The sequence below is a fragment of the Colius striatus genome, chromosome 8, assembly GCF_028858725.1.
Source record: "Colius striatus isolate bColStr4 chromosome 8, bColStr4.1.hap1, whole genome shotgun sequence".
NCBI lineage: Eukaryota > Metazoa > Chordata > Aves > Coliiformes > Coliidae > Colius > Colius striatus.
In genome coordinates this window covers 38,634,622-38,648,042 of record NC_084766.1, presented here as the reverse complement: position 1 = coordinate 38,648,042, position 13,421 = coordinate 38,634,622, and the positions used below count along the sequence as shown (strand labels likewise).

General features: G+C 47.0%; 1 protein-coding gene across 18 annotated transcripts in view; it reads right to left on the bottom strand.

The window, feature by feature from the left end:
• The window catches only part of JAKMIP3 (Janus kinase and microtubule interacting protein 3), a 30,759-nt gene that overhangs the window by 17,034 nt on the left and 304 nt on the right, over positions 1–13,421 (bottom strand). For 6 of the 18 annotated variants that reach the window (XM_062001034.1, XM_062001035.1, XM_062001039.1 and 3 more), the window contains exons 2-4: positions 10,322–10,819; positions 1,015–1,134; positions 422–568 (exon numbers count right to left, since the gene is read on the bottom strand). In XM_062001034.1, coding sequence (XP_061857018.1) covers positions 422–568; positions 1,015–1,134; positions 10,322–10,819 — 765 coding nt within the window. Of the gene's footprint in view, positions 1–421; positions 569–1,014; positions 1,135–2,672; positions 2,889–10,321; positions 10,820–13,421 lie in introns of all 18 variants that reach the window. The other 12 variants (XM_062001024.1, XM_062001025.1, XM_062001026.1 and 9 more) reach the window with 5 other exon arrangements.

Genomic DNA, 13,421 nt, shown 5'->3' with positions numbered 1-13,421 from the left:
ATTTTGATCTGCAGCAGTCTCAGAGCTTCAGCACCCACAGGCACGGCCTCAGCCCTGCTGCATTCAGGCATGGCACAGCCATTTGACACCAGCTATCACCCACGAATAACAGTCAGTTAACACAAGGGAAGAGTGAAAAGTGCAGGAAGAGTGCAGGAAAAGGTCCCAGGCAGTTGAAGCTGAGCAGACAGTGACTGCTCAGCCACCTGATCAAAGTGTGCAGAGCTCATGCACTCTCTTTTCTTCAGAGCTGTTTGTTCTGAAAGCTGAAATAAAACCCTTTAGCTAAAATGTTGTAGCAGCAACCACCCAGTAGTGCACCGCAGAACGTCCCAGCGAGGCCTGGGAAGGGCAAAGTTTCAATGCCCAACTGCCACAGCCCTGTGAGCACTGACTCTCTCTGGGGCACACACACACTTACCATTGCTATATTTTCTTGTGTTACAAACTTCAGTTTATTTTCCATTCGACGTAAGGCATGTGACAATTCTTCATTCTTCCTACTAAGGCGTTTATTTTTGTCCAGAATAGGCTTATACTGACTTTCAGCTTCTCTAAGACGTTTCAACTGAAAGATTAAGAGAGAATTAACACCTCTGGAGCTGTTATTTTTCATCAAATACACCTACATTTTTAACTATCAGGCTGTGAGTATTTTCTCCTACTGCAAAGCAGAATGATCAAGAACTCCTGTTATTTTTGGTTGGGAAGCAGGCTGTTCCTCCTTCATGAGGTGCTCAATCTGTACAACCAGTGACCATATGGGCAATGTATTTATTTTCAAAAACAAATAAATATCATTCCAGCTAATGCCAACTTAAGAACTCACTGCTATATAAGCAAAGCTGAGTGTGCTGTGGCACACCACCAAACACAGGGGGTGGTTTAAGGGGGAGGCAGCTCCTCTGGCAATGATTTCCAAACAGCACAGAGGAACACATCTGGCTCTCGCAGGGGCAAGGCAGGGCTCTGGCAGCCCCCAGGGAGGAGCAGCCACGGCCGTGCTGCACTCACCAGCTCGTTCCTCTCCTCGGAGAGCAGCGCGTTGCGATCCTCCAGCTTCCTGATGATGGCACTCAGCTCGGCGATTTTCAGTTGGAAACGACGGGCGTCTTTTTCATCCAACTGCTGTTCCTAAAACAAAGATCAACTGCAAATAACTGTCCATAAGGCTACATGCAACAACAACATTTTTCCAAGCTCAAACTTTTTCTTATCCCAAATGCAAACATTCCCAAACATGACATGGCAGAGTGTAACCCACGTAGCCTAAGTGACCACTGAAAGCTGCAGGATGGGACCAACGGAAAGTTCAGGGTGAAAATGTAACAAAGTATGCAAATGCAGAAGTATGTGTATGCAAATACAAAGTCATGGATGGTGAACTTGGAAACAGAAAAGATCAAGGTGATGCTTCCAATGTATGCCACTGTTGAACTGAGTGCTTCAGACACATCACCCGCTCTGAGGACTTTGTTAGAAGGAAAGGATATTAAAAATACTGAAGTACAAATGGGGGAAATCCATGCAATTAAACCATTGCATAAGCTCTTCTTCCAAAGCTGTGTCCCTTATTGGGTTCTAAAGGGTCACTCGTAAAGCCAAAGGGGCAGCACTTTATCTGAATGAGAATGCTTACATTATAAATGAGTAGAAACACAGGGAGACGTGTTCTCATTCAGAATTAAAGAAAAGTTACATCTATTTACAAATGTGACAGACTTTTCCCCCTCCTCTAGGACTTGCAAATTAGTGTCTGCAGTGCTGGCAGCACTTCTGGGCAGTCTAGGGTTCCTCATTCAACAGGTGCAGGAGAGGCTTGGGGCAAAGAACAAAATAGACTGCTTTGCTCAGGTGTGAGCATTTACACTTCTACCGAGAAAATTAAGGGTGTTGCAAAAGAAATCTTGATGAGAATCAGCAATGAAGGAAATCTGCACGTGCTGGATATCTGAGGTCAGTTAACAGAGGGTTTTCTCATGTCAACAAATTGAGGCAAAAGCAGGAAAGAGCCACAGTTACATTAAAAAAAGCCATTGTCAAAGAATGACTCAAATTCAGTGTTCTGGATATTCATTGCAGAAAAGAGACAGGAGAGAACAGGTTAGTGAAATTCCCTTTCTGGTGCCCGAAAGCGAGAGCACCGAGCAGCACGAGCAGCCGAGCCAGCGGCGTGTCTCAGGGCACTGCCGGTGCCCAGTGCCTTCCCCCCACATCCCTCTGTAAACTGGCCTCGTCAGCTGCTCACTAAACCCACTGTTAGCAGTCCCAGACGCCAGCACACATACATTACTTGGTGAGAAATGCATTTGCATCGTTTGTTGGCAGAATTGTGTCAAGCTGTCAAAGGAAGGCAGGTGGCAGAAGCATGGTAGAGTGAGGAAAATGAAGAGAAAAGGAACAGAAAAATGTCACCCTGCTAACAAAACCAAACCAAACAAGCCAGAAAACAGAACGACAGAAAAGCAAAAGCTCTCCCATAACCAGGTTTGCATTTAAATCCGAAAGGTTTGGCTAATAAAGGAGAGCAAGGAGTCATGCCGGGGGTCTCCCCTGCAGGGCTATGGGAAAGCTGTTGCTCGAGGGTGCACTCATCAAGATTCTGTCACTTTGTGCCATTTTGTCACTCTGTCTGCTCGTTCCTTTAGGTGAAACCACGTGAAAGTGCTTACGGGGCTTCCCGATTGATCTGAAGCGTCTCCTGCACCACTTGCATAAGGAAGTTCCCGCTTGGGGCTGCTCAGATGCCGATCAGACTCTTTGATCTGGGAAAGTTGTTCATCTAAAGCCTCCTTTTGGAGCTGCAGTCTCTGAGCATGCCCGGCTTGAACCCCTAACTCTCTCTCCAGCACGTAGACTGCTCTGTCTTTAAACTTAATCTCCTCCATCTACAAGGAGAACAGAACACAATCACACAGGCAGGCAGCGGCTCGGCACAACAGAGCATCTTACGGCCCCAAACGGGGCCAGAGGACAGTTGCACAGAGCCAACACCCCTCAACATGGAAAATACAGCAACGCCCTCTCAGAAATAGAACAGCAACAGATATTTGACAGCAAACAGGCGAATGGAATCGCGTGACCCATTCTGGAACGTCGTGCTGCTCCTGGGGGGCACCCAGAAGGAAATCTCTCTTTCGGCAGGAATTTTCTCATGAAAGTGTTTGGGAAATAACCCATGTTCTTTGTATCACTTCAGGATACCTTAACAAAACCCCAAATCTAATATCCACGTCCCAGTTTGGATTAGTGCACACGAACATGTCAATGGTGTTGCAGAATTTTGCCTGGACATCACCCTTTGAAACTGTGGGTTCAAATTCGAAAGGAAGAGCACTAAGAGCTGAGCATCCTTTTAATCCTCAAAACATAGAAGGAATGGGAAATTTAAAATCCTTTTTGCAAGGTCTTCCATGTGAGCAATTTGTTTAATGATCCCCTCTGCATGAAAGGTTTGGCTTATGCATAATAAACATCACGCAAAATCATTGAGTGCTTGAATGGCAAATGCCCAGCTATCCCTTCTAACCAACCTCTTGGTCCCTCCGTGCCTGCGCTGCCCTGAGTGCAGAGCTCTGAGTGCAGAGCTGTGCTCATGGCTCTTGGACTGGGTGTGTTGAATTTGTAGGTGCTGCAGGAATATTTTGTGGACATTTTTCCCCAAATGCTAATGTGGAATTAGAGACTCCCCCTCTCCCTCCCTGGGGATCTGGGCCACATCCACCAGCTCGGCTGCGCCGGCGCTGCAGGACTCTGCACGTGCCACAGCTCATGCCAGGATCAGACCCTGCACTCCGGATAGAGTCAGATGAGGGTGGTCTGTGCACTGCCCGAAAACAAACAGCACTGTGTGCAGCCCAACACCTTCTTCTGTGCCTGCCATGACGTACAGCACTGCAACGGTCTCGGGCTCTTCCTGGCTGGACTGAACACGCGTCCATAACACATTAATAACATCGTATTAATTACACTCACACGCCCCAGGGCTGCCAAGCGTGCTTACAGCTACTGAGTCTTTGGAAAGAAAGAAATCAGATACATGCCTTTAACATGTCTGTTGAACTGGTTTCTGACACTGTGCACACATAAGATTTTTGGCCCAAGTTTTTGAGGCTTTACACGTTTAATTTAAGTGATTGATTTTTAAAACATGGCCTGTTTGAAATAAGCACATTTTGCCTGGTGAGAACTGCTTTGATACTTTCATCTTTCTGTAAACCTGGAAAAAACAACATTGTGAAGTAACAGATGACTCGGAGCACTTTGGTTTCAGTGGCTGCACAAACGGCCCATCCAGGGAAAGATCAAGCGATGGCCATTTACACACACCCAGCAATGGTACTGGGAAACTCCTTCCATCTGGTGTGCTTGGGTGGAGGGGCCGATCTCAGCTTACGGCTGTGAAATACAGCACACAGCAGAGGACACGGCAGGCCTGGGCACAACGTCCCTGCGTCACACGGCGTGGCCGGAGCCCGCCCATCGCCCTCTCGCACAGCCACGTCCGCGGGGCCGGCTCCAGCTGCCGGCGAGGCCACGGCCCCCAGCTGCGCTGCCTGTCGGTAGCCACGGCAAGGCAGAGCCACGCTGCAAGCCCAGAGAGAGCCCGCGTGGTCCCTGGGGGAAGGGACAGCCTTCCCCAAAAGCCAACTCATCGATACCTGCATAGAAACTGTCACTCAGAGTTAAGCAAAATGTATGTTCTTTTAGTAAAATGGAGCAAATCGAATGTACTTTGGCTGCTGTTCTATTAAACAATTCTCATTAAGCCAGCAGTCATTAAGCCAATGGTCATTAATGGTCAAGTTTCATTAAGCCAACTTTGAATGAAACAAAGATGCCGACTGAGGCCCCTCTGCTAAATACCTGATCAGGTAGGAATATAAATGCATGTATAAATAAAAAGGTAACACATCATCAAACGATTGTTTGTCTAAAACAAGCAGAATATTGGGTAGCTGATCCCTATCTGTGTGAAAACACAGACCCGGTGCAACACAGACCCGGTGCAACACAGACCACACTTAAAGTTAGGAGGAACAAAGAGACTGGAGAAAACACAAAACATTTCACAGTATTGCAGTAATGGTTTGTTTTCCAGAAAAACCCCAAACACACACCTCATCAGCAACAAAGGAACCACCAGCATCCACATTGCCTCTCAAACAGGGACATTCACGCTCGCGGAACACACGAGTGACGCTTGCAGCCCGTTATTCAACAGTAATTTGGTAGAAACAGTACAAATTGGAGGAAGCATTTCACTGCAAGAGATTATCTAGCCCACATCTTCCCAGCATCAGTATCGCTAAGGAAACATAAAGACAAGAAACAAGGCGGGACTCACCGGCAGCGGCGCCGGTGTCCAGGCACGGCCCGGGAGGCTGCGGCACACGCGGCCCCATCCTCCCCGTGGGGCTGGCGGCTCCCGTGCTGCGGCGCAGGGGAGGGCGGGGGAAGCAGCACCCAACCACCTGCGAGGACGCGCCGCGCATCGCTGCGGATGGGCTCCCTCCAGCTGCCTCCACGGGGGATGAATATTTATGTGGGAGCGCTAATTAATAACCAGCCCGTGAGCACAGCTGATGCCAATTATGCAAACATTATCCCATGCAAAGTTGAATTTGTTCTTCCCTCCTCTTGCTACCCAGTGCCATGCCCAGCGCCGTCTGACACGCAGCTGGGTTTAAGCCATGTGGGTCTTTTCAAATGCAGTGTTTGCATCACGATTGTAAAACGAACACGAAGGTTCTCTGGCTGGGAGAGTTCTCTGCGTAGCGTTCCAGAGGCCTCTGCAGCTCTGCAAATCCCCAGCCACCGTCAGGAGCACAGCCACGTGCCCCAGACATCGCCTCTGAAGCTCATCCGTGGCGATGAAAGCCGCTCATCCATAGGCAGCAGCTTCGAATGCAAACGAGGAGCCTCTGGCCAGCCGGAGCCCAGACGCGTCTCCCCACAGGCAAGTGTCAGAGCCAGCAATTAGAAGGGGTGAGGAGAGCTGCCCCGAGCCTCAGCCCCGGGGAGCAGAGGGGGCTGGCAGCAGGAGGCCCAGGGAGAAGGAGAGCGGTGTTCCTCCAGCATGCCCACCCCGAGGGTCGCAGTCACGTGCAGCGGCTGCCCCATGTGCAGTCCTGCCCACGCTCGCCTGCCCTCGCCACTCTCCCAGCCTTTCCCTTGCGGCTCTCAAGGAAAGGAATGCAACTGCTCTTTGTCCTGGTGACGTGCCCCTCACCAGCAAGAGCTGGCTAGATCCAGTGAACCGTCTTTTGCCAAGCACTCTACAGGAACAACTGACGCCGGTGTTCTGATCCTGCACGCTTGGATCAACTGCTAGGACCTGTTTCACAGCCAGCTTGGGGCCGGCAGTAGCAGACCTGCAGAGTGCTACTGCTGACTTGTTCATGCTTATAGCTCAAGGCACCTACACACCACTAACACGCTTACAGAGCTAAGTCTGGCTGTCAGACAACGCTGCAGCACTGAATCTGCACTGATTCCCACCACTGTAAAGGGTGGGACCACAGCTGAGACCATGCAGGAGCAAGCTGGGAACTGATCTTTTCTAAGGAAATTCTCTTTCAGAACAGATGAAAACTGCCAAGTTTGGTCACCTCTCATGCTATTGTTACGTCCCGTTACAACAGATACTGCAAGAATAAGCTGCACACCACAGGATGTGTTTTCAGAAGAGCAGAATGCTCCTTGTAGCTCCTGGTGTCGTTCCCACACCCACACTGATGGGGAGACTAGGTTTAGTTGGAATAAATACTGTTGTAAATGAGCTTCAAACCACAAACGGTGAAAGACAAGATACATTTGCAAGAAGGAATTATTCACCTTGAATAATTTGTCTGCCTTTCAGTATAGGATGACTGCTGAGGTACCTTTATGAGACCAAATATGGCAGTTTTTCACCACATAAGCAATAAAAAGGAAACGATAAAGGCTACATCAATCACCAACAGAATTAATAATTGAAAAGTCAGATCCCTACACGTTTCATCTGATGTCATCCTTTAAATCAGACACCTTCACTAATTTACTACCTGCCTAGCAGAAATCTTAGGGAAGCGCCTGTCAACGCAGAGGTTCAGAGCAACACCAAAAAGACTGAACTCTGCTTTGTCTGTGCTGTTCTTCTGTCATAAAGAAGCCATGAAGGTCTCAACATACAGTGGTCTTATGTGAGGCATTACAGTCAGTTATTAAACCTCTTGGAAATCATCATCAACTGAAGATTATCCAAAATTGAATACAAATGCTTTCCAATCTCACTTCTTCAGTTTTTCCAATGTCTTTCAGTCCCCTCGTACACCAGATAGGAGGAAGGGAGGCCACCGTGGCCATTGCTGGCCAGCACTTCTCCTTTCTGGCCGATCTGCATTTCAGTGACATGTCAATGCTCTTTACCACATTGAATTTTAGTCCCCATTGAGCCAAATTCGAGGCCAGTTAATCTCAGAGAATGTCCTGACTGAAGGGCTGCCTCCCCAGGACGTGCACACACTGGCACGAGGTGTGCTCTTATTAGCAGGAGGCCATATGAACGGAATCAAATACACTCCTGGAGCATTTTGAGCTGGTTTAAAATGCACAGATTAATGTTTTTTTGTTTACTAAAATTAGTAATTCTTTAGCAGAGAAGTTGTTGCCATACTTACTTGTTACCATCTGCAAGGGACTTTCATCTTTAGCATTCTTTAAGCTTCCGAGCCAGGAATAGCTTAAGTGGGTTAGTTGTACTGCTCTGGAGAGCATCACGCAGGCTCGGCACAAGCAGCACAAGTCGTACGTGCAAACAGAAAACACGAGGCTGCAATCATTTGAACACACACTTTTGCAAAACACGTCTTTTCCTTTCCTAATGCCCTTCACAGAACTGAAAGACACTCAGCCCTGTGGCATGGGATCAGTCCAAAGCCATCGGAGTAACAGTTGCCCTGGAGCATGAAAAAGAGCTAGAATAAATAGCTACAAGTTGTATTTAGTAAATACTGATCGGGAACTGTTTCTGAAGAGGGATTACACCTTGTTAACTGTCACAATCCACGAGCCTCTGCGTGCCCACAGTGCAAGCCACTAAAATAACCACCTATGGGCATCACCCCTCTCCCGTAACAGCCTGTTCGCTGTGTATGTAGGGTGTGCTGTAAACACGTCCTGGCACAGAAGTTGAAGCTGGGGAGGTTACTTTCCTCCTTGATTAAAACGACTAAATAATGCACTGTGCATGAACTACAGAGCTTTTGAAATCCTGATGTGACTCCACTGCCAGTCTGGGGCTGGGTGCCTGCCACAGGCGGTGCAGGGGGTGCAATCCCACCGCTCTGCTGCACGGACAGACCTGCTCACGCTGCTCTGCGCTTCTCTGTTGCACTGCAACTCCGGTGACTCAATGAACACACTTTATTGATGGCCCCTATCTTACAAAGGGGAAAAAGCACTGGTTTTCAGTAGCAGCCTGTTTTGAGAACTGCCTCAGTTTTGTGGAGAGGACAGCTTTTATCATCCAACACGGCAGGGCACTCCCCTGCAACGTGCCCGGAGCCAACAGCTCCTATTGAAATCAATTATGGTTGAGTCAATGGAGCTGAGAGTACTTAAAGTCATTCAGGAAGCACTCAGGGCTTGGTAAAGTGATGGCATCACCTAATTTAATTAGTACTCTTAGATAATCTGATTCTTTCAAGAAAGAATGTTTAAAAGTTTGATTTTCAAGGGCAATTTGGAAAACGGAACATCAAACCACTCTGCTCCTGATAACTAAGGACATATTTATTTTATAGCTTCTACATTAGAGGCCATTAGCATGGACTTTTTATGTAACACAGCAAGTTTGTTTAGGATGTTCATTAGCCACCCTGTCATGCTGGTGTATTAAATCAATGCATCTAGTAATGCATGTTTAGAGAAGAAAGTACTTACACTGCAGGATATTTGAACAGTATCAACAGATCAGTTGGTTATAAATTATCCTCTTCATAAAAAAAATCTATGAGGGGGGAAAAAGCCTTTAACAGGCTGAAGTCTGAGAGAGTGAGTGGCTAAACAAAGGGTATGTAACCCCTTGCTGACTGACAGTGGCTGTAGGTGCCCCAGGGCCCCGGCAATGCTATGCCACGACTTGGGGCCAATCTGCAACATGACTCTGCATTTAACGTTTTCTTTTTTAGGATTTCTATAACGGTCAAGGGCTACTGACTTAGAAGAGACATGAGTGAGTTTATACTGAGACACTGAATGCTATAAAAAAACGTGGGGAAGACAGAAAGACAGTGACTTCAAATAAATACCGAGACAAGACCCAAAAAAATGCATCATGAGAGTGTGGCTGTTGCATTTGTTCCTGTTTCCTTGGGAAGGCAGCAGCAGCAATGGGATACAGTCCTGCAAGTCAGCCATGTGCTCACAAGACACCCCAGGCATGTGTCTGAGGTGGCAGTACAGAAGAAATCATCCTAAAACCCAGAAAGTACTGGTGGCCTGTCAGGCTCTCATGCAAAGACTTCCCTCTTGGAAGGACCTGCCTCCCACAGGCAGTCCTCTCCTCTTCCAAGCAACATGATCCAATTCAATCCCTGCAAATCGTCCAGACACACTGGAGGAATACTCTGAAGCCATAAGCAAGCAGCTACTGCCTTTGAGACCTGAGACTCAAACGGCTTCTCTAGGTGATTGAAGGCTGATCAGGACACACAAAGACCCAGTGAGGATCAGATGAGCTATGATGGGGGAGGAATCCCATGGTGGGGGGGCACTAAAGGAGAGGCAGCAGCCCTTGTCCTGGGGGAAAGCCACCGAGATGGGTCACGGAGAGAAAACCCCTCCTTAACACCTTGCAGAGTGAAGAGGGTCATTGCCTACAGGGGATAGGGCTCACCATGGGATGCAGAAGAACGAGAATTGTGGGATTGTGTAAAGCTCATTCTGGGATGTTTACAGGCACTATCAAAGGCAGGCAATGGGAGGGACCAAAGTGGATCGGCAAGGGACAAACCGTGGGGAAACAGAGGCACGGGCCAAGGAACATATCTGTTTTGTACAATTCCCTGTACCACCTAGTAACCCAAAGCCTCTTCTTGATACCTGAAATGTAAACAATATTAGCAGGCACTGATGTGGTTTAGAAAAGTTCCTTACAAAACATCCTGATAGTTTTTAAAAAACATTTTGACCTCTCTGCTAGTAAAACAGATTTGAGGCAAGCTCCAGAAATCGGAATGCCTCCCTTATCCATTCATCCGGGCCCAGCACGGGACTTTCTTTTACTGTCAATTACATAAGTGTTAGCAAAAGCATAGATGCAGAGAGCAACACATACCAGTCTACGAATTTCTCTCTCACACTCCCTCTTAATTCTGCTGATTTCCTCTTGATGCAGGTGATAGACACTCCTTATCTCCGCTGCTTTAATTTTGTCGGCCTGGATGACCATGGTTAAAGCCTCTTCCACTTGTTTCTTAGCCCCCTTCAGCTCTGAAATTTCTTGCTGCATTTTTATTTTCTCAACCTCAAACCCTTTCTTGGCCTCCTCCTTCGCCTCTGTGAGCAGCACCGTTTTCACCTTGTCAGGAGCCCCATCACGTACAGCATTGAGAAGGGTCTGCAGTCTCTGGATTTCATTATCTTTGATTTTTATTACTCTAAGTAGTTCAGCTTCGTGTTGTCTCAAAAGTGCTTCTCGAACAGCTTGGAGCTCCTTCATTTTCTCTTCATGAAGTTTGACTTTGAGCTCTGTTACCACCACTGTACTTTTATGCTGTTCGTGTTCTTTGATCTGCTTAACTTCCTGATTTTTCTCTCTTTCCAACTTGCCAACCTATAAGGAAAATCAATAAAGTCTTTTTAATAAACAGAATGATGAATACAAATGATGACATTATCTAAACCTGCCACGGGTCACTTTACAACAGCAGACCTTAACGCTGTAGGTCTGTGCCTTAGAGCGAAAGCACAGTCAGTATTCCCTCATGCAGAACAACATATCTGGCATTTTGTTCATTCTTTATGACCACATCCTTTATTACACCTTCATTTTAAAGAGGTTCCAGATAAAACTGTGAGCTCTGCTGCACAGTCTTTATGCTGTAGACCTACAAGACAGAAATTTCCTCCCTGGAAGCATTTCACATGAAGGAAACACACGTTACAAAGCCCCGGGAAACATTTTCACAGCAAAAAGAATTCTTTTCAATTTACGGCAAATACTTTCCACGCACTGTCACAGCTGTTGCTGGACTCGAGGTCTGGCAGGTAGCCGTGGGGATCCCTTAAGACACAGCCTGTCCTCTGGGCAGCTGTGGCCATGAACTTGATGAGGCACTACAAGGCAGGAGTGACCATACAGCCCTGCCCGGGAGGTTACGTGTGCTCAGACACACCAGAAGAACCAGCAGAGTTGGGTCATCAGTGGTTTTCTGATGTCATGTGTCTTAGGCAAAAATATGACCCGGCCCAGACTTTTAGTGACGTGGTTGCTGCCTAACGGCAGGCACTGCACTACAAGGCATTCCCAGAGCGTATCTGCAGTGGCATCTGTGGTGTTTGCACAGCTGACCCTCTCCTTTGGGCAGATTTATTCAGAGGCAGGGAGTGCACGTCTGTTTGCCTGGTGTTTCTGCTCTGTAACGTTTATCAGCACAGACTGTGCACATACTTAAATGGTAAAGTTAAGGAGTGGATATCGACTACGCTGTACTGAAGTGCTTATTGGGGAAAATGTTCCGGTCAGCTCTGTGCAGGGAAGATGCATTTTTCTTCTTCAGTTGACACAATAAGGTTTCCTTGCTAAGAATATGCCTAGGGCTGCCTCACAAATGAGAACACTGTAGAATCAAACTGTGCAGGTGTAAAGAAAAAGGTTGTGACATTACAGAGGGTTTTGAGAATTCTTCTAAGGAAAAAGCAACTTCTGAAAGTAAGAAAAAGAACCCTGACAAATGTGTAGAAAAGACCTTTCTTTCACTGGGAACCAGCATAAGCAGAAACATCTGCAGACTTATAAAAGGAAACAAAAATGTATCTGTGATTTTGCAAATGATTGAGGATTACAGTCTAGGCAGCAATCTGACTGTAACATCATATTCCATTTTTGTAATTAAATAATAATCCCTGCACAGTCCAGTGCCTTAAAGAACATGAGTTTACACAACATAAATAAGCATAATAAATTTATGCAAGAAGCACAAGATCCAGGTGAACTGACCATCCACACCCAAACACTGCAGGAAGCATATGCTCAGGAACCAGGCTAATCTGTGAGTAACAGGCACTGGAAACAGACTCATGTTTAAGACAATACACGTCTAGGAAGTAGCCAGTGTCTTGTGGAGCAAGCCTGAGTCCTCAGCTTATTTTTCAGCTGGGTATCTGCAGGAGCTGTCACACCACATCCCCAAAAGAACAGGTGAGGAATCCGATGCTGAGCCGCTCCTTTGGCACACTCAGGCACAGGGATCCCAGCTGCACTGTGCAGCTCTCTGTGACCTACTGTGAAGCCCCAAACAATTGCATTTTATGAGATGCTTTTTAAGCAGTGAATTATTCAATACAAATAACTACCTGTATCTGGCCACAGAAGGGTCAAGTGACATCTCAATTCAAAACCATACCATAAACTCAAAAGAAGCCATGATGAGAAGTGTCGGGGGAGGACAGAGAGAAGGAAAACAGGGTCCTCAGTCTTAAAACTCCAAGTGCTGCTTCACAACAAGAGGATTAACAGATGTGCTTCCAATATATGTATATACTCAAAAAACCCTCCCAAAGTTTATCAGTAGAAACTAATTTGGGGTATTAGGGAAAAGCAGATAAATTTTTCATGCCCTCACTGAGAAGTGGCTGAAAGCTCTTAAAGCTGAGACTGAACCTCCATCAGCTGCTGCTCTCTCAAAGGCTCAGGGTGAAACTGTGGCTCCTTAAACTCTTCGGCAACCAGAGGAGGTGGCAGAGCTGAGGCCTGTTCCAGTATATCTGGAAATGGCAAGCAGCCCATCTGAAGGATTTCGAACATCAAATCCAAATGAAATTGGTGTAAATGTGAAAGAGAAGAATCAGCAAAGAGAACTTCTGACTAACACAATATTGGATTCCAAACCCTCAGTGTAGCCATCCTCGTAAACAGGGAAGTATTTACTAGAGACGGTTGTAGTGAGAGAAACTAAGGACGTGGACAGCTTTCAGCCCACCACTATGGTTATGCCATCTGTTTTGAGCAGGTGGGTTATTTTCCAGATCTTTCACTGGCATTTGGCTATGCAATGTTTCAACTTCATTTCTTGCTGGCTGGCAGGAGCAGCCGAGTCCTGTCTGCTCAGGGTCAGGCCATCCCCACTGCTCAGCGCTCCCACCCCACTTCCAGAGGTCACTTGGAAAATAGGTGTTATAAATGCCAGGAGAACAGTTCACAAGTCTGCCACGGA